General features: G+C 38.4%; 2 protein-coding genes across 3 annotated transcripts; both read right to left on the reverse strand.

Annotated features, from left to right (window-relative positions):
* Window positions 1-5,175: 5,175 nt before the first annotated feature.
* Window positions 5,176-7,205, reverse strand: bsx (brain-specific homeobox). Its single transcript, XM_024012770.2, has 3 exons — window positions 6,797-7,205; window positions 6,132-6,322; window positions 5,176-6,033 (listed from the first exon to the last, which is right to left on the reverse strand). The coding sequence occupies exons 1-3, from the start codon at window positions 7,047-7,049 to the stop codon at window positions 5,791-5,793; spliced, it is 687 nt and encodes a 228-aa protein (XP_023868538.1). The 5' UTR covers window positions 7,050-7,205; the 3' UTR covers window positions 5,176-5,790.
* A 3,061-nt stretch (window positions 7,206-10,266) lies between these two features.
* On the reverse strand, window positions 10,267-24,000 carry LOC111980268 (lens fiber membrane intrinsic protein-like). Of its 2 annotated transcripts, none has more exons than XM_024010970.2 (5): window positions 23,874-24,000; window positions 22,524-22,705; window positions 21,838-21,987; window positions 11,056-11,190; window positions 10,267-10,523 (listed from the first exon to the last, which is right to left on the reverse strand). In XM_024010970.2, exons 2-5 carry the CDS (start codon window positions 22,696-22,698, stop codon window positions 10,462-10,464), a joined length of 522 nt encoding a protein of 173 aa, XP_023866738.1. In that variant the 5' UTR covers window positions 22,699-22,705; window positions 23,874-24,000; the 3' UTR covers window positions 10,267-10,461. The 2 variants fall into 2 exon arrangements, with proteins under 2 accessions (XP_023866738.1, XP_023866737.1); XM_024010969.2 differs by having other exon boundaries at window positions 22,524-22,712; window positions 23,874-23,996.
* Between the last annotated feature and the right edge of the window lie 1,373 nt (window positions 24,001-25,373).

The following is a 25,373-nucleotide window of genomic DNA, read 5'->3' on the forward strand; positions in this document are numbered from 1 at the left end:
GATCACCTTCCGCACAGCCTATTCTCTTCAACGCTTTTTATTTTCTCAGTAAATCTGCATCACGTTTTGAAAACGACATGATTTGCTTTTCAAAGGGCGGGAGAGTGCTGCATATCCTGTTTGGATGAGCCTGTTAATGTAAACCTTCTAAATTGATGGGGAGCTGCCTCCTGGTGCACATTTAAATGACTGAATAAATTAAATAATAGCTGGTATTGATGATTTTGGCCTGTGTGCGTGCGTACGTGTGTGTGTGGGTATGGTGTGTATGCATGTGTGTGTGAGTACACATGTGCATGCTTTTAAAGGCTAAGGCCCAGAAGGCTAAGGCCGGCTCTGTCTGCAAGTGTGGGTATAGATGTGGGTACACAGACCTGCTAGACACTGCGGCCCCTCATGATGAGTTCAGATTTTTTGTGGCCATCAAAGTTGCCCATGCCTGCTATAGATGATCACAGTTCACTAATTGAGCTATGAACGATGACCATTGAAGTTCCATTACGTTCTGATCAAACCAATGTGTTCCCAGTGGTACCCTGAGTAGTGCTCTGGCCAGGTTCTCCATGATTAGGTTTTTGGTCTCAGGGATGACCTCTATGGATTGGAATCCACCCACTCACTCTTGTTACACTACTACTTTTGGTGTGCCAGGTCATCTAGAGGTTAGAGAGGCGGTCCAGCAACCGGAGGGTCGCCAGTTCGAATCCCAAGTCTGATAGGAAAATCTTGTGGCAAGTGGCATGCCATCTCCTGCCATTGCACCCTTGAGCAAAGCACTTAACCCATAATCTGCTCCAGGGGCAGACCCTGGCATGCAACTCCTTGGTGTGTGTGCGTAGGTGTTTGTGCTTCTCTGGGGTTTGGGTTAAAAGTCAAATTGTCTGAAAATAAAATGGATAAGAAAGTATGTTTCTACTAGAGATGATACCTAAAGAAAAATGTAGCACTCATTGCCATAGCAGAAGAAATTGGCGTAGTTACTCAAATGGAAATCATTATATTTCAATGTTTACTCACCTGTAGGCCTAAAGGGTAGTGTTTGCATGCTATTGGTGAGTATTATCTAAGGTGAGTATCTTCTAAGAATGTGTACAAACAACAAACCAATTCAATGGGCCAAAGGCCCTACTGATCCTTATCATATTCAGAGAAAATGAAAAATGGGTGTGTTACGAAGGATTTACTTTCACCAAGACATGGACATTATTTTCAATATTGTGATTTAAACTCCCAACAATTACTGTTGTGTTTTGATTAAAACATGCTACGTGTTATTGCTGTAACATCTCTGTGTATCATTCATTATACAATGAAGAGCTATCAAATCCCTTAGCCTAATTTGTCCCAATCCTTTTCTGTTAAAGGTCCAATGCAGCCATTTTTATCTCAATATCAAATCCTTTCTGGGTAACAGTTAAGTACCTTACTGCGATTGTTTTAAATTAAAATGGTCAAGGGGGTTCAAAAAGGAAGCATGACAGAATATGATGCATTTGAACAACAGCATAAATACAATTAATTCACTTGTGCATGTCAAAAACAGAATGACCCCCTGCTGCACATGCTGCCACTGTTTGGAACAGATTGATTATAACATTTAGAATGAGCAGCCAGCTCACAAAGGAAAGAGTGCACCAGGGAGAACTCAACAAGCATGCAGATGCAGTTAGTGAAAACACATCATCTAACTGGGGGTAGGTAGCTAATATAATGTCACAAAGCATGATGTGCTAGCCAGTTAACTTTCATTCTGAAATAGCTTAATATTTATGGGTTAGGCAGATATTAGTTTACATAGACTTGAAATTGGCATGGGAGCTAACATCAGCTAGCTGTAGCTTTCTAGCTGTTTATCAAAGTTAGATAACTGGTTAATTTGACACAAAAAATCTACCAAACTATTTCTCAATGTTTCTCAAAATGACTGTAGCTGGCTAATTAATTTGATCGTGCTTTGTGATACACCCTGTTTTATGCTGTTTTAGTCCACACAAAATGTCACCCTGCCACCTACAGCACAATATAACCTAATGAACACCACGGGGGAAACAATAAAATTGACCATCCACATTCATGCTTTTTTGTCCTACCAGATCCGCGATGAGAAGGTTCAAGCTACTGTATCCCTCTGTCCTTTGACTCTTGTTGGATGTAGATGACTGTTATGACAGGCTTCAATGACTGTTATAATCATTTATTTACAAGTTAATTACAACTGGCTTTTTGCTTTAGCGCCATCGGTACCTGATAGAGCAGATCTAGCCTCACGTGCAAGCCATCTGGCTCTAGAGACTCATTGGGAGGGAGACTAGAGCAGACCCAAAAGTTCTGACTGAGCGCACATGTGAATGACCAAGGACAGTCCATTTACTTTGACTGTTACATTTTATGCTATGAAATCCTGCAAAACAATCCAAGCAATGTTCGCACAGCCTATGTGGTCATGGAGCTGCTGTTGCTGGCAGATTCACTGAGGGGCAGAGTAGTTAGTAACATAACAGCTTGTTGTGAACAATATATTTTGCAAACAGAAAAATGTACACATTTACTGCACTCTTGAGCATTTAAAACATAAGCCATGAATTATATATAGAGAGTTTTAATAATACAAAAATATCAAATCGACCTAATGGGCCACACTAAGATTTAATTAATCAATGCATATTGTTTTCAAGTGTGGCAGTGGTGTGCAAGAGCTGACAAAATTCATGACTGTAGGCTACTGAATTACTTGCTATTATCCTGAAATCTTTCCTTACTTCCAGAAAATAATTATGTTTTACAACATTCCTTAAATGTTCATAAAATTCTCTGGACAAATCAGCTGACTTGGGTGTCAAATGTTGTTTGTTTGGAGCTGGTGGCCTCGATTCATATTCTCCCATGGAGAGGCAAAGACCAATGGTTGGTTTACTTGTAATTTCACCAACATTGTGCACAAATTATTTGAGTTAAATATCTGTCAAAATGTCTCCATTTAGCTTAGCATTCCAATTTTCCAAATGTCCCAAAATAGCTTACATTGAACGCAATGTTTTTGTGATAGACCCATATTTTCTTAAGCCGGCTGCTTGAGTCAGTGGGCGGATTCTATTATGCTGAGCCGCTGGGCATCGGTCTATGGCCCTTGACGTGAACGGGCAAAAGCGGTGAGGGAGGAGCACCTTTCCCAAATCGAAAAGAAATCTGCACAGCTTGATCATGTTGTCAACAAGACAGCATTGTGTATCGTCCAGAAACATACATCTCTTTTCCATAAAACGATTGTTTTCATTTTCTGACTAGTTTTCGCTGGGAAGACAGATAAAGCGTTTTTTTCAAAATCAATCACTTTCGCATGTGAAAACACAGAATCCTACTCATGAATCATTGTGCTTAATTACGTCACTTTTGTTTTGAGCCGATTTCCCCGTGGGCTTTGAAGGGGGCACTTTTTGTTCACGCCCGTTCCGAAACGAAAGCAATCAACTTCACCCGGTGCAAAACAGATTATTCGAATCCCCTCACTGCTCCTTTCAAGACATTTGGTGATCCAGTAGGCCTAGCAGTAACCAATAATAGCCTAACTCAAGTTTAATAAAAGTCATGACAATGTTTATGAATAGCTACCGCTCTACGTTACATGCAACAACTATTTGTTATTGTATGATGAAGTATTTATTTTATTCCACAGCGGGGTCCCAGCTACCAAGGCGTCTACCACAGCATGAGCAAATTTAACAGATAGCCTCCGATTAACATCTCCTCCACTGCTAAGTGACTCCTGTAGTAGTGGTTCTGGTCCATGGCCTCGTTCCCCAGAGCCTTCGTAGCGTTAAGATCTTACGATGTATCTTTAGTAGCCGAGCTGTTTAACAAAGCCTTTGTTAGTAACGTGATTCTTAATTAAAAACCTTCACACATCTATGAGTGATCCAGACTATTCGTTGAGCAGCCAAAGTGCATCGTTGGATGCTGTTTTGCCCTTCTGCATCATTTTATTCACAGAAGATCTCCACTAAACATTGAATCAAGATTCTTATATCTGTCTGACTGACCGCAATAACCCCAGAACAAAGTTGACTACAATTATAAAGCTCACAGTGTTTSCACTTGTTACGAACAAGTGAAAGATTAAACGATGCTTCAAATAAAAACCGACATGACTTCGTTAAACGATAAATAGGCTACATGTGCCTATTTCAATCATATTGAGTTATATTTTGCCAATAGGCTACTGTCTGTAATTTTGGCTTCAATACGGTTCATGATGTGTGACAAGATGTGCACAGTGATATGCCAATCTGTTAGTTAGTGCATTAGTATTGGGTAAGCATAATAAGCCGCCTCAATATTTGCAGAAATAGGTGGTAATATTTCTCTAGGAGCTGGTCCTTCGTCAGTAATGTGGAATAATTAGAATGTTAACGTAGATTTGAATGGAGAAAGCTGATCTGAGAGCAGCGCTACTTTTCTTTCGATKCTATCAATATCGACACATGGTCTAATGACGCACTTAGCGAACGGCTTCTCTACGTGCATGTTTGGGAAACACTGTTTGGCTCGTAAATAACGATGCATTGGGTAGCCTACGATCATCGCAATTCTTAATTTACACCGAAACTGGGAGACGAGGCCTTGGCTCTTCAAGCAGGTGGGGTTATTTTAGTAAAACGCTATTACAACTGACCTCTCAAGATACGGCCGGGGAATTTTCTGTAAGCCTAAAGTAGGCTATGTGAATGTCGAAAGGCCTARGCAAAATAATAGGCTACTTAAAAATATTATTATAACCATAATTCGTAGCTATTATTAATTAATTATCATTATTCGTAATATTATTAAAGTACAAAGAGGTCGTAGAATCGGACTGCCAGGAAATAATCATTGGCTATAATTGCTTTTCAAAAGTAGGGTTAGGCATACTTCCCGAAATATAATTATGAGTTATGAGTAGGTATTCCAAGAAACTATTTCAATTAAATACAAATATATCTATTAAAATAGTTATAAATCTCTAGCGTCCTATAAGGATTGATTTATTGACTAATAACTAACTAATACTAAAGTATTAATGGCATTAAATTGAAACATTGGTCAGTTCATCCAAGTTTATAGGAAAATGCAACTGCAATCCCTTAGCCTAATAATAAACCGACAAATGTACATGATAAATGGTACAGGCTAAACAARTAGTTATGTTTATCATGCACGTTTTAATAGTAAAGCAATAACACTTCAAAAGGCATATGCTGCAACATATTCCGATTACCAGAACGAAAGTGCAAAAAGAAAGGGTAAAAATGTGACATGCTGAAATTAAGAGCTAAGTTGTTTTTGTTTATCAAAGTAGGAACATACAAATGTATTTTCTCACAGATTGTCTCCCAAAATAATCAACTGGTCCTGCATGGGTCAACAGAAGTCGTCTGCATAACTGGTGGCTTCAAACATTCACCAAAAACTAGCTTAAGATGAAAATGACTGTTTTTTGTTTGATTCGAAGATGATGATAATAATAATGATAATAGTATCRTAATAATGAACATGGCTTCAGATTATATTTTGTAGGCCTATGTACAATTGTTTGACATGATGCATTTTACACAGCCACGGAAATTATAAATATAGACAGCCTAAAGGGAATGTGTAGTGAGTGACATATTACGCATAGACGCTTGAATAAATAATACTTTGCATTATTGTCATTGATTTGTTTAAAAAAGCAATATATCATTTCATATGTAGCCTAAAATACACGATTCAATATTGACATTTACACTGGGTTATGGCTATTTGTTTTTACTTGCACTATAGTGAACGTTCTGGCGAGCAAATATCATCCTCGATATCAACATCGTCCTCATTTTCCTCTAACATGTATGAGTCTGGGTCGATTCCACTGTTTAGATCATCTGTGTTTTTTTCGTTGAGTTCACTCTCACTTGAGTTCTCCATGGATCTATCTAAGTCATTCGGATTTTTCTGGTCGTCTTGTGTTTTCCTCAGTTGCTTTTTATGCTTCATCCTTCTGTTTTGAAACCATGTTTTCACCTGTGTGACAAAGGTGGAATATTTCATAAACTTGCTTTGCAGCACAATGCGACCATCCCGAAAGATATGATTAGTGTGATGTAGTTTAGGTTTCTTACCTGGGTTTCCGAGAGACTTAACGCTGTTGCCAACTCCACTCGTTCTGGTGTGGATAGGTACCGTTGTATCTCAAATCTCTTTTCCAGACCAGATAGTTGCGAATCCGAGAAGACCGTTCTCGCCTTCCTTCGTCTGCAATGCTTGCCCGGTAACTCCGGATGATGCTGAAATAACCCCGGCATTTGCATCCCTGTGAAATATATAAGGCATTCAACATTGAAATTTCAACACAACTTTTGCAATTATATTAACAGTTTATTTGTTTTAAGTTCAATTCAATGTACTCCATGCAATTTCTTCACATTGTAGAATATTACTTTAGGCCCCGTTATATTTAGCACACCATTATATAATGGAGWATGAWTTTTTTTTCTGATTGAGTTGGATTTATTCGAAAACGTTTTGCACTAACTTTTACGCACGAAAAGGCCAATGTACCTGTTGCAAAACGCCCAAGACCACTCCATCGTTTTGTCAGGCTGTTAGGATTGGTAGACTACTAAAATGGAAATTATACATGCACCAACATTATGAAATAACATCGTTTTGGAATTAAATCATTATAGGCCTAATGAAATGTCGACGTTGGCTTAGCTGTTCTTGCACTCTGTAACTGCCTTCGCTTCATTGAATGCATGAACCAATCCAGTGCCTTCCTACTTACCAGACGTGAAGAAATACTGGTGATGGTCCGGCTTGTGTAGATGATGGTGCGGGTGAGGTGCTAGTATCGGAGTGGGCATCAGTGGGTATCCATATTCTAGGAGAGGCATCCGGGAAGCCAGAGAGCTTGAGAACGGCAAGTGGAATACCTCTCTCAGGGGCTTTGGTTTGTGTAATAAAATATCTTCGATGAAGAACGACGTTGACCTCTGGGCTGGCATCTGAGGCACCGGGGACGTGTAGTTCAGATTCATCTTATATCTCTGAAAACACCTTCACAATTGAGTCCGTGTGGTGTTGATTATATGTGCACCCTAACAAACCAAGGAAGGGAAGCACTAAACTTCTTGCCTCCGTCTCCTCAGTCTCAAACGCTAGAATGGTCGTCTGTGTGGCAGCCAGTGAGTGGTGCCAGGTAGATTAGCCTACTATTTATTCAGAGGGAGGTAGATTACTATTTATCCAAGTGGAGCGACTGTGGCAAATTATAAAACTGATATGTAATCAGCCAATAGCACGCCGGTGGGGCGGAGAATGGAATTAGTTGTGTATGGATTAATGATGGTGACGACGGAGAGGGCGGGTCGCTCGCCATGGTGCTGAAACAGCCTTCCCACCGGAGCCCTGCAGTCTTTCCCTCCTGCACCTCAGTCAAACTTGCTTTCATTCGTCTCCTTTCCAGTGAATATAAACTATAGACATATATCCTACTGTTTTAGGCCGTTAGACTATTATTTATATTGTCATATTACCAGTGTTTTTAATTTTTTATAAACAACATCAACGTTTATAACAAGGCATATGCTACACAATTAGGCAACACTAATGATTAACACCTGGAGGTGATTTGTATAACGTTACACTTTCTACATGTAGCATATCTTATCATGTTTAAATGACCTCAATAGGTGGGATTGCTGTTGGAATCCCCAAATAGACGACAGAAAACTAACATTTACTGATCTGAATAGCATTTTATTTTTGTGCAACAGTTCCTACCTGTTGTTTCCCTAATACATAGTAGGGTGTCTGTCTCCTACTATCTTTTCATAGTCACCCCCCGGATCACTGATGCGGGGGATGACAGGTGTATTTGCTAATTCCGCCATAAATTGGCTGTAATTGTTGGTATTAAAATCTGGGAGAGTACAAGTGGTGCTCCTGCGCCATTTAAGCGACGGAAGCCTTAATTTGTTGATATCGTGTTGTCATCACATTTCCAATCACGCTAGCTAATGTGAAAGTGTCTTAATGCAGGCAGTATTCTCGCTGCAACGCTATTAGGCAATTAGGGGAGATGTTAGAGCGGAAGTAGTAATCCTTGGGCGCGAGGACAGGATTTCCATTTGATCAGGTAGGCATAACAAATTAATTACTGAATTCAATTACTCACGAAAGTGCATTACTGCGCCAAATCTAAAACACGTCCTCCATATGCATGAGCTTKTATAAGGAAAATGGGTGTAGACCTTGCAAATGACTCAAAATGTCATTTTAAAGAATATGGAAATGTGACAGATTTAGATACTGTTTTAGTTTGTGTTTCTTTCCCTGAGCACAGAGTCCATACATCAGAGAGTACACTTTTATGGCAACCACAGAATTAGACAGTTGAATGAGTAAAATGGAAGAGTGAACAGAGAAATTAAGTGATGTAAATATAACATGACTTGAAGGGCTTAGCTCACTTTGGTAATGCTCTTGATGCCTATTTCATTAAATTTTTTACATATGGCCTATCTGTAGAAGGCTATTTGTATAAACATTTGTTGAAGATAATTGGCCTATAGGACAGATGATCTGTCTGAAAAAAACTTGCAAAGCATATTAGGCCTATTATTTTAAATGTCAAATAAATAAATCGTGGACTAATACGAGAAGGCCTCAGATGCACGTGCATCTCCTCTATCCTTAAAGAAACATCAGGGTAACTAGTTGCTTTTAGATGAAAATTTGAAAGTGATTGAACAAATGGCAATTACATCGTCTTTGCACGGATAGTCAATAGGATCTGTTCCGTTCTTAAGGTGGGGTTAAGCTGCTTTTACAGCCAACTTCATCAAGTAAAATGTGGTGCCTGGGAGCCATTGCGTCACTCTAAAGTAAGTGGCGTATTATTTTCGTTCGATAAGAGGCTTGCAGCATTGCATTTGGTAATACGTCGGTTAGCTTCAAAGACGACGGGTCAATCTTAGCAGTTACAATATTTATTGATCTGGTAACAAGAGAAATCAAATTCAATCTAGTGGAAATAAGTCGTTTTTGTTGTTGTTGCAATTCATCTTTGTTTCATGTCAGGGTTAACGTCACGCACCAGTGGCTCGGGCGCATGGATGGGTTCTATTACATCATTACGTTTCAGTGACTTTTTGGCATCAATAAGATGATTGATTGTGAAACACCAGAGGACATTGTTATGTCATATTCATTTAAATATGTGTCAATTTTTCCAACACCTTTATCTCAAAACATGGCCCTAATAGGCCTAAACCAGCATTTCCCAAACTCGGTCTGGGGACCCCAAAGGGGGCACATCATGTTTTTTGCCGTAGCACTACACAGCTGATTTAAATATTAAACTCATCCTCAAGCTTGAATATTTGAATCAGCCGTGTAGTGCTAGGGCGAAAAACTACATGTGTACCCCTTGGGGTTCCCAGGGTTGAGTTTGAGAAACGCTGGCCTAAACATTTCTGACATCCATCAATTAACTCCGGTCAATGTTTAACCAATCGAAGTGACATCTTCACATACATTTCACACACAATATGGCTGTGTTTACACAGGCAGCCCAATTCTGATATTTTGCCTTAATTATTGGCAAAAGAGCTGATCTGGTTGGTCAATAGATCAATTAGTGGAAAAAGAATCAGAATTTGTCTGCCTGTGTAAACGCAYCCTACAGTATGTGTTTTGCGAATATGTATACCTGGCACCAGTGCATCATCTTGCATGCAATCTATTTGGTTTCCTTGTAAGCCTATATGACATCTGGGTCTTCCACTTAACCAATCCTGTTAGTCTGGACAAAATATAATTCATCATGTTGTACAAGAATGCCTGCCACAAGAACACAACATTGGTGTATGATCCAAACACATATATATATTTTTTTACATAGTTCAACATAGCAACTTGTTGTGCATCCCCTACATACTATACAAAAATATTTTGAAAGATATACACATGAAAAATACTATGTTTTTCTGCTGTAGGCTGACCCTGGACAGTAATGTTGTATAATTTCTTGATGCCTCCCAAACTCTGCTAAAGCACTAAATAGGTTGTTATAGCTATTCCACAATATGGATTGTCATACCTGGAGACAGTGCATCTGTCACAATTTATTTTAGGTACTTGGATCACTTAACTTGACCAGATCTGGGATAGTTTGTCTGTATATAGCATATCAGACCTGTATAGTCAAAATGGGCAATATGTCTGACGTGTAAAAATGGGCCCGTACAAATATAAAAGACAAGCATTTAATCATTGAAAAGGTGACACGTTTACCCCCAACGTCCTTTATTCATATAATTTAAATTCTATAATCCATGTTCCAAAGTAAATAGTGGGTTGATCCATCTTGACTCTCAAATACAGGGAACAGCCACAAGTCAGTGGCTCTCAAAATCATAAGATATTGATGATCAATTCTGAAGTCTTCTAGTGAGAGTTTGAGTTTCTGGGGCATTCGTGCATCCGATAGGCACACATATAGAATATACCTTTATAAAAAAAAAAGACAAAGACATCATGTTGTACTTTTGCACACACACACATACATTGAAGGACCTAGACCAAAATGATATAAAACACAATTCAGCTGCCATTAAAGATTCTATATTCCAAAAAAAGCAGATAGTCTGTAAGGAGATTGAAGCATGTTGAAGTAAATAGGAGCTGTACATATTCAGCCTGGAATCGATGTAGCACACATTTGTTCTCAATGAATTACCTGGCTGGATAAAGGTTAAATAAATATAACAAAAATATATTATTCCTTTATAATACTCTTGGGTCCGTATTCACAAAGCGTCTCAGAGTAGGAATGCTGATTTAGGATCACCCCCCACCCCCCTTTTATTCATTATGATTAAAAGGCAAACCTGATCCTAGATCAGCAGTCATTTGCTCTGAGACACTTTGTGAATATGGGCCCTGGATTGACCATTGACTATAATACATTTTCTTAAATAAAACATTTGTTCACAATTGAATGTTATGTGGGGAGTGTGACCAGTGATGTCTTGGTTTTACCTGAAAAGAAGGTTAGCACCACTGACACCCAGCCGATGATGTAGGACCAGGAGAACCTCCAGTTGCCATAGCGTTTACCATAGTAATTAATCGTCACACCAGTGTATACTGCCATTGCTAGCAACACGAAAAAGCCTGGAGAGAAAGAGGAGATCAAACTACTTAATGTAACATTACATAATTTAATGATGGCATCCACAGGCATCCATGTTTTTGCATTCTTTGATTCTTTAAAGAGTTTCATGCTTTAGGTTTTAACATGGAAATTATTATGCACAACCATTTAGTGAACAGTTTGCATTGGGGGAGGCCCTGTGTTAAACTCACCTGCATGTAATTCTCACAGAAACCACTTCATGTCACCTCATACCCCCCCGGCTGCCTCTACTTTTGCTCAACTAAACATTTCATCTGTCTCATTTCAACTTGGGAAGTCACTCCKACAAAACGATGTTGAGGTACATTGATCTTATATTTGTTATTTAGAAAAAGTTATATTTAATCTAATGAAGTTAAATCTATAAACATTTGTATATATACTGTATATATATATATACCATGGGGGAGCCTAAAGATAAATCATTCACTTGATTAGAGATACATTTTAAAATCAGTTTTTGATAAAGTAGTAACACTTAAAGTTAGCATGTTTGGGGCAACCCACATGGGCAGTGACACATTTTTTGTTGTTTTGTACTTCTATACTTGATTTGAAATGATACATACTGTCAGCTTTAATTTGAGGGTATGTTCATCCATAAAACGTGAACCGTTTAGAAAATTACAGCACTTTTTGTACATAGTCCTTCCATTTAATGGAACCAAAAGTATTTTGACAAATTTACTTACAGTGCCTTCAGAAAGTATTCAAACCCCTTGACCTTTTCCACATTTTGTCGAGTTACAGCCTGAATTTAAAATAGATTAAATTTAGTTTTATTTGTTCACTTGCCTACACACAATACCCCATAATGTCGTAGTGGAACTATGTTAAAACCTTTTCTCAATAGGGGGGCGCCATTTCGACTTTGTAAAAAAACGTTCCCAATTTAAACTGCCTCGTACTCAATTCTTGCTCGTACAATATGCATATTATTATTACTATTGGATAGAAAACACTCTCTAGTTTCTAAAACTGTTTGAATTATATCTGTGAGTAAAACAGAACTCATTTTGCAGCAAACTTCCTGTCAGGAAGTGAGAAATCTGAAATCGGGCACTCTGTTCCAGGGTCAGTTTATTAATTTGCATGTAATCTATGGGTCGACATGCACTGCATACACCTTCCCCTTAGATGTCAGTAAGCAGTGAGAATTGGAATGGGGTGTCTAGTAGATCTGAGGCCGTACAAAAGCTCTTGGAACCGGGTGTGCAGTCTTTTCAACGTTCGTCATGGCGCAAGACAGACCTCAGGATTGCATTCTGAAAAGCTCTCGTTATAGGCGTTAGATATATCCGGCTCTGATTTTATTCGATATAGTGTTAAAAACATCATAATGTAGTTATTTTAAACCGAGTTATATCATTTTATATCAGTATATTGCGATTTTCTGTATTTTATTTGTGCTGCGTTATGGTGAGTTGGACACGTCTTCGCCACATGGCTAATGTTTGCGCTAATTCCAAAGTTGAAGACGACAATCTACAACCGAGCAACGATTATTCTGGACAAAGGACAACTTGCACAAGATTCTGATGGAAGCTCATCAAATAGTAAGAACTATTTATGATGTTAATTCGTATTTTCGTTTGAAAAATGTTAAACTATTATTCGCCATTAATTTCGGTGCGGTCTCGCTTTAACGCACGCTGTATGTCGTAGTAACGTTATTTTAAAAATCTAACACAGCGGTTGCATTAAGAACTAATGTATCTTTCATTTGCTGTCCAACCTGTAATTTTTAGTCAAGTTTATGATTAGTTATTGATCAGATTAGGTGCCTCTCCCAAGATTTCTCCCGACATTTTGTTTGCAGTTTGGCTACTATTCTCATTGTATATAACCACGATTTGTGCCGCTAAATATGCACATTTTCGAACAAAACATATATGTATTGTGTAATATGATGTTATAGGACTGTCATCTGATGAAGTTTTGAGAAGGTTAGTGAAAAATTTAATATCTTTTGCTGGTTTATTCGCTATCGCTAACGTGCATGAATCAATGCTGCTGTGTGGTTGGCTATTGTAAAGCTAATATAATGCTATATTGTGTTTTCGCTGTAAAACACTTAAAAAATCTGAAATATTGGCGGGATTCACAAGATGTTTGTCTTTCATTGCTGTATGCTGTGTATTTTTCAAAATGTTTTATGATGAGTATTTAGGTAATTCACGTTGGTCTCTGTAGTTATTCTAGCTGCTTTGGTGAGATTTTGTGATGGTGGCTGCAATGTAAAACTATGATTTATACCTGAAATATGCACAGTTTTCGAACAAAACATATGCTATACAATAAATATGTTATCAGACTGTCATCTGATGAAGTTGTTTCTTGGTTAGTGACTATTTAATCTTTATTTGGTCGAATTTGTGATAGCTACCTATGGCAGCTTAAAAAAAAATGGTGGAGAAAAAAAAGTAGGGTCTTTTGCTATCGTGGTTAGCTAATAGAAATACATATTGTGTCTTCCCTGTAAAACATTTTAAAAATCAGAAATGATGGCTGGATTCACAAGATGTGTATCTTTCATCTGGTGTCTTGGACTTGTGATTTCATGATATTTAGATGCTAGTATTTACTTGTGGCGCTATGCTAGGCTATGCTAGTCAGCTTTTTTACTGATGAGGGTGCTCCCGGATCCGGGATGAGTACCAAGTAAAAGTTTTTTTTTTAAATCTACAAATTAATAAAAGACGTTAAGCTGAAATGGCTTGAGTCAATAATTCAACCCATTTGTTATGGCAAGCCTAAATAAGTTTAGGAGTAAACATTTGGGTAACACTTTATTTGACACCTAGCATCATAACACACCATGACATGGTCACAACCATGTCATAATGTCATAACAGCTGATATAACCTGTCATAACATTGTCATAACACTGTCATGACACATATTTAGACTTTTTGTGACAAATATTGCAAAATTTTATGGCTGGTTATGAGAAAACCTACCACAAAAGGCAAACCATTCCAATCTACTTGTAAATAATATGTTATATAACATTTCCTAAAATTGGTCATTTTTTACCATTGTAATTGTACACACATTGATGTCCAACATTTGCCTAGCCCAATGCTCTGTCGCTGATGACTGGGGTGAATGCAGGAGCAGGACAAAACACCCTCTTTGGGACTTATGTTGACATATGGTCATGTAAGTGATAGGCCTATCGGGCTTATATTATTAGCCTTACAACAACAACACATTTTCTGTGATAGATTCTATAAATGTCCATATTTTGGAATCAAAGTTTGTTTGTTCACAACAATTGTATTGTAGTCCTCCATGGTTTTGCTTTAATATACATGTATACGTAGCGCTACCACTAGGGGGAGACATTCGAACTGTTAGCAGCAGGCACGCACCTCATACGTTGGAAGAAGAGAAACAGGATGAGAAGCCCAGTGGAAAATGTTTAATTGTCCATGTCTCATTCATCTTGTTTTCAGGTTTATAACATTTATAGCGATAACATGTTTATTACAAAATGATGAGTTTTCTTGTAATTTTGATGGATAATTTAAGTGTTTTGACAGTGAAAATGGAGTGAGATTTTCCACTTCATATGAATGTAGCCAAGTAAGCTAGCTAACTTTGTATGTAAGTCAATGAGACAAGATGAAGTCTCGGGTTAAATGTGTTTTCGTTAAAACATTTTGGCTCTTAAATGGTTTTATTTTTTGACAAAAGATGGCTTGTATTAAGTGTATTTAAATGAGTACATATGAACCACGCTAATGATATGTATTTAAGAAGGTTACTTTTTATGAAATGTGTATCTAACGGGGGTGCTGTGAGCGTTATTTAAGAGGTAAGGTTCCAGAAATTTTGGAAGATGGGCAGGGACTCAGCTGTCCTGACTTTAAGGGGAAGGTTGTTCCACCATTGGGTTGCCAGGACACAGAAGAGCTTTGACTGGGCTGAACGGGAGTTGCCCTCCCGTAGGGGTGGGAGGGCAAAGAGACCAGAGGTGGAAAAACGTGCTCGGGTTGGGATGTAGGGTTTGAGCATAGCCTTAAGGTAAGGTGGGGCAGTTCCCTTTGCTGCTCCGTAGGCAAGCACCAGGATCTTGAAGATGATGGAAGCCAGTGGAGGAGCAGGTGACATGGGAGAACTTAGGCAGGTTGAACTCCAGGCGGACTGAGGCATTCTGGATAAGTTGCAGGGGTTTGATGGCACAAGCAGGGAGCTCAGCCAACAGAGAGTTGCAGTAGTATAGATGGGAGAGGACAAGTGCCTGGATTAGGACCGGCGCCGCTTCCTCTCTGAGGAAAGGTCGTACTCTATGGATGTTGTAGAGCATGAACCCGCAGAAACGAGACACTGCTTTGATGTTTGCAGAGAATGACAGGGTGTTGTCCAGGGTCACACCAAGGTTCTTTGCACTCTGTGAGGGGGACACTGTGGAGTTGTCAACTGTGATGGAGAGATCTTGGAGCGAGCAAGCCTTCCCCAGGAGGAAGAGCAACTCCGTTTTGTCGAGGTTGAGCTTAATAATGTGGTGAACTGACATCCAAGCTGAGATGTCTGCCAGGCACACAGAGATGTGTGTCGCCACCTGGGTGTTGCTGTTGTTGTTTTTTTGTCATTGTATTTTTTATAAATTGTATGACACTGTCACCATAAAGCATTGTGACCATCCTGTGTCACTTTACTTGGACTAAGAAAATACACTTTATGACACTGTCATGAAGCATTATGACCAGGGTTGGGGAGTAACATATTACATGTAAACTCTAACTGTAATCTGTTACTTTACCCGCAAAAATATTGTAATCAGATTAGATACTTTTGAAAAACAAGTTGATTACTTCGAGGATTACTTTTGAATCCCGAAAGGATGTTTGCATAAAAAAAATCTTTGACACTTCTCTGTTTTCTCAATGTGATTCAAATCAGCATTGAAATAATTTGCAAGTTTAAATTTGTTCAATGTGAGCGAGTCTGACCATAAGTCAGAGACCACTATGATGACAGACCAAATGTGTTTGATGGATCGTGGGAAAAGAGCAGGAATAGGCTTTTGTAGGCTACAGTCCAAGCTATGCCTTCCAATGGTGTGACTGCTGTCGGCATCCAAAGATTATCCAACTTGCATAAACACTTGGAGGTAAGGATGATAGCAGTGGTTTAGTCTACGGCGATACGGATATCACTTATTATTGATATCTACACAGCGCACTGATGTGAATCACACTGCTGCTCTCTCATTTCGCTATTTGTGCCTTACGGATTGTGGTTGTTGTGGATGGCTGTTCACAAATCTAAATTTGAATTTGAACCCAATAATTCAAGAAGTTTAAACTGCCTAACAATCCTTGTTTTGAAACCAGTGGACAGCTAGTGAAAAATGCACTCTTTCATCAGCTGCATAGTGCAGATCCCAGCCTATGGAATAAAAGTGAGGCTTTTATTGCTTAATCTAATTCATGTTGATAAAAAAAATCCATAGGCCTAATGGACACATGCTCAAACTCGCACAGTTTTGATATACTGAAAGGGGCAATCTGTAGTTGCTACATCCATTTTTGGACTTATAAAGTATATATACTGTACACTACCGTTCAAAGTTTGGGGCCACTTAGAAATGTCCTTGTTTTTGAAAGAAAAGCACATTGTTAATGTTGTAAATGACTATTGTAGCTGGAAATGGCWGATTTTTTATGGAATATCTACATAGGCGTATAGAGGCCCATTATCAGCAACCATCACTCCTGTGTTCCAATGGCACGTTGTGTTAGCTAATCCAAGTTTATCATTTTAAAAGGCTAATTGATCATTGGAAAACCATTTTGCAATTATGTTAGCACAACCGAAAACTGTTGTGCTGATTAACAAAGCAATAAAACTGATCTTCTTTAGACTAGTTGAGTATCTGGAGCATCATAACTTATTGGTTTGATTAGAGGCTCAAAATGGCCAGAAACAAATAACTTTCTTCTGAAACTCGTCAGTCTATTCTTGTTCTGAGAAATGAAGGCTATTCCATGTGAGAAATTGCCAAGAAACTGAAGATCTCGTACAACGCTGTGTACACCAGTCTCAATGTCAACAGTGAAGAGGCGATTCCCGGATGCTGGCCTTCTAGGCAGAGTTGCAAAGAAAAAGCCATATCTCAGACTGGCCAATAAAAATAAAATATTAAGATGGGCAAAAGAACAGACACTGGACAGAGGAACTCTGCCTAGAAGGCCAGCATCCCGGAGTCGCCTCTTCACTGTTGACGTTGAGACTGGTGTTTTGCGGGTACTATTTAATTAAGCTGACAGTTGAGGACTTGTAAGGCGTCTGTTTCTCAAACTAGACACTCTAATGTACATGTCCTCTTGCTTAGTTGTGCACCGGGGCCTCCCACTCCTCTTTCTATTCTGGTTAGAGAGAGTTTGCGCTGTTCTGTGAAGGGAGTAGTACACAGCGTTGTACGAGATCTTCAATTTCTTGGCAATTTCTCGCATGGAATAGCCTTCATTTCTCAAAACAATAGACTTGACGAGTTTCATAAGAAAGTTCTTTGTTTCTGGTCATTTTGAGCCTGTAATCGAACCCAGAAATGCTGATGCTCCAGATATTCAACTAGTCTAAAGAAGGCCGGTTGAATTGCTTTGTAAATTAGAACAACCGTTTTCACCTGTGCTAACATAATTGCAAAAGGGTTTTCTAATGATCAATTCGCCTTTTAAAATGATACATTTGGATTAGCTAACACAACGTGCCATTGGAACACAGGAGTTATGGTTGCTGATAATGGGCCTCTGTACGCCTATGTAGATATTCCATAAAAAAATCAGCTGTTTCCAGCTACAATAGTAATTTACAACATTAATAATGTCTACACTGTATTTCTGATCAATTTGATGTTATTTTAATGTACAAAAAAAGTGCTTTTCTTTCAAAAACAAGGACATTTCTAAGTGACCCCAAACTTTTGAACGGTGGTGTATATCCATTGATTCATGAAGAATAGAACTTATAAATGCCTCATGAGCTTAGTTCAACTGTCACATTCCATGAGAACCCAAAATATAAGCTTGTTTTTCTCAGAACATGGTTAAAACAATATTTTTGATGTCATGGAAGGTCTATTAATCTGAACAGAGTCAGGGGCAGCCATTTTGCCATTATTTCATCTGTGGATTTACCCTTTAAACAGCTGCATATTATCAAGATATCAAAGTGTCACCAACAAAAAGGTAAACAATAGGCCAATAGCAAATGCAGCATATGGCATTCATTTTTCACATGRAAATAACACGTTTCAGTAGCGCTCAAAGCATGCCATTCCATTAGCGCAGCATTTATTTTTCAACTCAAATCAATGAGCCCAATCAGTCCTCCATGACAACAAAATCATAAACAACAGAGTAGGGCTGGCTAATAAGTCCTTCGTTTTGGGGTTATGCTCAGGTAAAACAATTTTGCTAATCTATATTTCCATATTTCCAAGTCCTATTCTTGAAGATCAAGGGCTCATTTATCAGAATGACTGAAATTCTGATAGACTTTGGTTTTTAATGAAAATATATAATTTCACTATTATATGTAGTAAAAAGAGATGAGTTAGAAGAAGCCTACATAACCAAACCATAAAGTAAAATTGAACATCCATATATGGCCAGCTATGTAAACTTAAACTTTGATTTATCCTGCAATAGATGTCGTTCAATTGGTAACATACATTTTTGTCTTCTTCTAATGGCTCTTTAGGGGAAAGTAATCTGTAACTGAATGTAATCAGATTACGTTACTGAGTTTGGGTAATCCAAAAGTTACATTACTGATTACAATTTTGGACAGGTAACTAGTAACTGTAATGAATTACATTTAGAAAGTAACCTACCCAACTCCGATTATGACCATCTTGTGTTACTTTACTTGGACTAAGAAAATACACTTTATGACACTGTCAAGAAGCATTATGACCATCTTGTGTCACTTTACTTGGACTAAGAAAATACACTTTATGACACTGTCAAGAAGCATTATGACCATCCTGTGTCACTTTACTTGGACTAAGAAAATACATTTTATGACACTGTCAAGAAGCATTATGACCATCATAATCCTATAAGCCAGATAGGTCTATCATGTACATGTCCTTATGTCAGGGATCAGTCACAAAGAGGGTGTCTTTTCCTGCTCCTGAAATCTGCTCCTGCATTCATCCCAGTCATCAGAAACAGAGCATTGAGGTAGGTGCATGTCTGACATCAATGTGCGCGCAATTACAATTATAATTTAATATGGTACATTTCAGAAAATGTTATATAACAATCATACTGTTTACAAGTAGGCTATGGTGTAATGAAGAGGTTTGCCTTGTGTGGTAGYTTTTGTGGGTTTTGACAATCTTATGTAGGTGTCATAACCAGCCATAAAATAACGCAATATATGTCACAACAGGTCTAAATATATGTGTCATGACAGTGTTATCACAATATTGTGACAGGTTATGTTAAGTTTTGTCAGCTGTTATGACATATTATGACATGGTTATGARCGTGMCATAAGGTGTTGTGACGCTAGGAGCGAAATAAAGTGTTACCAAAATTTGCTTAACAAGTCAAATAAGTTGCATGGACTCACTCTGTGTGCAACAATAGTGTATCACTACCTCATCTCTGTACCCCGCACATACAATTATCTGTAAGGTCCCTCAGTCGGGCAGTGAATTTCAAACACAGATTCAACCACAAAGACCAGGGCACCTAAAAAAAAGAATGGTAGATGAGTAAAAAAATTAAATAAATTGAATATCCCATTGAGCATGGTTAAGTTATTAATTACACTTTGGATGGTGTATCAATACACCCAGTCACTACAAAGATGCAGGCGTCCTTCCTAACTCAATTGCCGGAGAGGAAGGAAACCGCTCAGGGATTTCACAATGAGGCCAATGGTGACTTTAAAACAGTTACAGCGTTTAATGGCTGTGATAGGAGAAAATGGAGGATGGATCAACAACATTGTAGTTACTCCACCGTACTAACCTATTTGATAGAGTGAGAATAAGGAAGCTTGTACAGAATAAAAATATTTCAAAACATGCCTCCTGTTTGCAACAAGGCACTAAAGTAATACTGCAAAACATGTGGCAAAGCAATTAACTTTTTGTCCTGAATACAAAGTGTTATGTTTGGGCAAAATCCAGTACAACACATTACGGAGTACCACTCTCCATATTTTCAAACATAGTAGTGGCTGCATCATGTTATCAGTATGCTTGTAATCGTTAAGGACTGAGGTGTTTTTCAGGACAAAAAAAAGATGGAATGGAATGCAGCTAAGCACAGGCAAAATRCTAGAGGAAAACCTGGTTCAGTCTGCTTTCCACCAGACACTGGGAGATTAATTCACCTTTCAGCAGGACAATAACCTAAAACACAAGGTCAAATCTACACTGAAGTTTCTTACCAAGAAGACAGTGAATGTTCCTGAGTGGCCAAGTTACAGTTTTGACTTAAATCTACTTGAAAATATTGCTAGACCTGAAAATGGTTGTCTATCAATGATCAACAACCAATTTGACAGAGCTTGAAGAATTTTGAAAAGAATAATGGACAAATGTTGCCCAATCCAGGTGTGGAAAGTGCAACATTGCCAAAGGTGCTTCTACAAAGTATTGGCTCAGGGGTATGAATACTTACGTGAATTAGATGTGTGCATTTCATTTTCACTACATTTGCAACAATTTCTAAAAACCTGTTTTCACTTTGTCATTATGGGGTATTGTGTGTAGATGGGTGATAAATAAAATGAATTGAATACTTTCTGAAGGCACTCTGAATGTGTATTAAAGTAGTCAAAAGTTTAGTATTTGGTCCCATATTCCTAATGTGCAATGACTACATCAAACTTGTGACTACAAACTTGTTGGATGCATTTGCAGTTGGTTTTAGTTGTGTTTCAGATGATTTTGTGCCCAATAGAAATTAATGGTAAATAATGTATTGTGTCATTTTGGAGTCACTTTTATTGTAAATAACAATATAATATATTTCGGAACACTTCTAKATTATTGTGGCTGCTACCATAATTATTGATAATCCTGAATGAATCGTGAATAATAATGAGTGAGAAAGTTACAGAGGCATAAATATCATACCCCCCCTAACCTCCCCTGTTATTGGTAATGGTGAGAGMTTAGCATGTCTTGGATGCATGTCCCTGCAAATACATCACAATGTAATGGTCTGGCTATGACGTCATGGTCTGGTAGTATACTGATTGGGATTTTTTTTTTTTATGTATAATTTCGGTGACCATAATAAAAATACAAATAAATTACACAACATATATGAGATTTTGCAAAGTGGACAAAAATACCCAGATAACAACCAAAATATTGGCTTTTTATAGTCCTGACATTGCTTCAACCAGAAACATATTTAAACCAAATAACATCATTATGAATTTTGCCTGTTGGGTTTAAGTGGTTCATAAAAACAATTTGATACCATTCCATTGACAAAAWCTTTGAAAAGACAGATAATTTGAACTAAAAGTTGTGTTCATCATCCAACAAAGTACTGCATAGATCATCAAATAAGGACAACAACATAACATCAAGCAGTAAAAGGTGTAAAATAAGTGAAAATAAGAAAATTAACCAAACTTACATGAGATGAAGAACAATATGCCTGCAGCAAAGGTTTTGTCAAACCTGTCGAAGGACGAGTAGTGGATGAAGGCCATGATGCCGATGATGATGCCCATGAAACACGCCAAGAGGGAGAGGATCATGAGTGCTCGGGTGGCATCCATGTGGGCTGCAGGGGTCAAAGGTTAACAGGGGTCGTCAGGGTACAAGAGTGGCTGACCCTGGCCTGTTCTGACCTGACAAACTACCCATATTGGTAAAACATTTGAATTGTGCTTGGCAAATGATAATCTTATTATGGAAAGCATGCTTATGCTGTGACTAGGATAATGACTCTTTTGTGCCAAAATCACCAATTCAAATGCAATTGTTCACTGATGGATAAGGCGRAAATGCAGTTTAGATACAAAGCGTGATATAAGAATAGTTTTAGTCAATGGAAGTTCAAATCAATCCTTTCTGGGGGTTTTCGGGTTACACTTTGCTTCCTGGACTTTGCCTTTTTATAAACAGATGTGGTGTGATTGACATAGCTTCAATCACAACATATCGTGATTCTTAAGTGACAAGCCGTACCAATGACATGGCACAAAAAATTGAAATAGCACCTCTCATTTGTTATGGCTTGTTATGAACAGTTATGACATGTGTTGGGTGTTATCACAGTGTTATGACATTATTGTGTGCACTGGCCGTAGTCCTCACCAATACTTTCGTTGTGTGTGAAGCATTTCCCCGGCATGCAGTACCGCCACAGGCCCTGATGCATGTAGTTGTTGGAGTGCCGGTACTGAATCCAATAATCGGTTGCCGTGGAAACAATCAGGAGGATGTTCCCCACGCCTGCACAGAACAGCCCTCCGCCCATGAAGCTGTACATCCTGCACCTGCAGACTGATAGAAACACACACACACACACACACACACACACACACACACACACACACACACACAACACAACACACACACTGATGAGGATGAGGTCACTTAGCATACGGGGGTCAGCTGCGGCCCCCTCTCAACATACACACACACTTCAGGGAGAGAGGGCCAAAGTGTCTGTAATTGCATTGTAATGAACACATCATTTCCACTGGATTGAATCGAGGGGTCACAGGCATGGGTCTACTCTGAGGTCCACTTTGTTCTCTGGGAGATCAGTGAGAAAGGATGGGCCCTCACAGGCACCTTTTATATTATCGAGCTTCACTCAGGGCATCTGCCCAGGATAACTTTGATATTTGATACATGGATTGTCTACTTGTTCCACCTGAAAACAATATTGTCTACCAAACCCTAGTTGTTCTCATTTAAATTTCTCAATTTATTTCAAATTAAATAGATTTACATGGCAGGTTATGTCTGGTAAAATATTGTTAATAAACATTGCAAATATAGTATATCCACATTTTAATGCAGATTTTTTTGTGTCTCTATGTATTGTTGTTCTAATAGCAGAATTTGTAAAATACATTAACATTAAATCTGTCATCCCTCTCAGATTCAGCTCCACTTTTCCTCTTACTGTGAGAATAGACACTAATTTGCCATAGATACTCCTATCAATCAGCTATCGGCTTTACACTCGCCAGAAGAGGGCAACCTAGTTGTTTTTGGTGTCACCCATATGGATTAAATCCATATTACCCTAATATTCCATCCATACCCTTTTTACACCAACAAAATGGCTGTTTATGATTTGGTGGGGATTTTACAAAGGTCTATAACTGATTCTACAGGCTAAATATTTGGTAAATATTTCTCACAGTGGTTCAATAACCAGACTATTCCCAAACGCAATAATAATTGTATTGCTCTTTTTCCAATACAGCAGATAGCATGTGCCGATGCTATCAATGCAAGTTGGTGATATCAACATGTACATCTATATTCTCATGAATTTATGTAGTATAGTCATTCATTTGAATATTTAGAATATAAATCTACATTTATACTGGAAAGAATCAGAGCTTGACTGTCACACACAATCACACAAAATAATTATTTCCAAGATGTCATTATTGCATAAATTCAACCACACGCTGACGAGCTTACCTTTATTGACCCCTTTTATGAAGACTAAGTGACTCTGTATTGAAGTCGGGTTGCCTGACAAAATACAACAAGGCCCCTATAATGCCAAGACAGGCAGATTTCCAGCAGGCTAATAGCGCTAACGTTTGAGTCGGTGAATAGGGAAACGGGGGATAGAACAAACGGAGAGGGCAGACAAAGGGACCGGCGGAGAGCTAGCCAATCAGCGCGGACTAGTTTTGTCGTTTGGGAATCTGCTGAAAAAACAGAAATGTCTAAAGCTGGCAGGTTGAAGTTAATACTGATGACTGGGTGGTTTCTATTGAAAGTGGAGGGCTGAAGCAGCTATAATGGAGAGCAGGCCAGGCGTTAAATCAGAGACTCTGCCTCAACCAGTAGTGCTTATTTTAATTTCCAAAACAAACAAAAGTCACAGAAAATTCAGCAAATATTCTCCCAATTAGTCTTTGCTTGTCCCATTTTTGATTCAAAGGTATTTGTTTATAGATGCAAGCTCTAAGAGGTACTCATATCATTTTGTGAGGCATACTCACAATTTCCAGATATACTCTATATGAGAGTTTACCATGATTGGTTCTATATACAGTCAGGACCATCATTATTTGCATCCTTGAATAACATGAGCCAAAAAGACTGTATAAAATAAATAATACAAATACTGAGCAATATTCTGTGATTTTTTTTTTGTTTAAATTATATTATTTTATACAACTACAATTGCTTAGAGAAAGATATTTTGTTTAACAAGTAATACAAACATATCAAAGGGGGGTAAAAATTATTGTCATCCCTGTTTTCAATACTCTAGCACCTTTCCCTTGCGAGGTAACGACGCTGAACCTTTTTCTAAAATGTTTTACGAGATTGGATAACACATTGGGAGGGATCTTGGACCATTCCTCCATACAGAATCTTTCCAGATCCTTGATATCCTTCGGCTGTGCTTATGGACTGCCCTCTTCAATTCAAACCCATTTTGATTAGTGTTTGGGGTTATTGCCTTGCTGGAAGATCCACTTGTGGCCAAGTGTCAGCCTCCTGGCAGAGGTAACCAGGTTTTTGGCAAAAATGTCCTGGTGCATGGTAAAGTTCATGATGCCGTTGACCTTAACAAGGGCCCCAGGTCCAGTGGAAGCAAAATAGCTCCATAACATCAAAGATCCACCACCATATTTTACTGTAGGTATGAGGTACTTTTCTGCATATACTTTTGTTTTTCAAGTCCAAACCCACCACTGGTGTGCATGGCCTAGGAGCTCTATTTTCATGTCATCTGACCATAGCACCATTTTCAATCCAAGTYCCAATGCCGTTTATAAAACTCCAGGAAGTGCTATGGTCAGATGACATGAAGATAGAGCTCTTTTATCCTCTCAAGGGGAAGGTGCTGGAGTATTGAAAACACAGGTGTCACTCATGTTGACCACGATCCAAAAATTTTATATAATAATAGTACTTTCTCTGAGCAATTGTATTAGTATAAAATATAAAATAATATAA

Source organism: Salvelinus sp. IW2-2015, linkage group LG20 (genome assembly GCF_002910315.2).
Source record: "Salvelinus sp. IW2-2015 linkage group LG20, ASM291031v2, whole genome shotgun sequence".
Taxonomy (NCBI): Eukaryota; Metazoa; Chordata; class Actinopteri; order Salmoniformes; family Salmonidae; genus Salvelinus; species Salvelinus sp. IW2-2015.

Bases quoted from the DNA above. Each gene is read 5' to 3' on its own strand.
- LOC111980268 (XM_024010970.2), bottom strand. From the start codon at position 22,698: ATGTACAGCTTCATGGGCGGAGGGCTGTTCTGTGCAGGCGTGGGGAAC. The intron at 11,191-21,837 runs GTAAGTTTGGTT...CTTTCTCTCCAG, and splicing joins CATATTGTTCTTCATCTCAT to GCTTTTTCGTGTTGCTAGCA. The intron at 10,524-11,055 runs GTAAAACCAAGA...TTTTTTATAAAG, and splicing joins GGTGCTAACCTTCTTTTCAG to GTATATTCTATATGTGTGCC.
- bsx (XM_024012770.2), bottom strand. From the start codon at position 7,049: ATGAATCTGAACTACACGTCCCCGGTGCCTCAGATGCCAGCCCAGAGG. The intron at 6,323-6,796 runs GTAAGTAGGAAG...TATATTTCACAG, and splicing joins CCAGTATTTCTTCACGTCTG to GGATGCAAATGCCGGGGTTA. The intron at 6,034-6,131 runs GTAAGAAACCTA...TTTGTCACACAG, and splicing joins TAAGTCTCTCGGAAACCCAG to GTGAAAACATGGTTTCAAAA.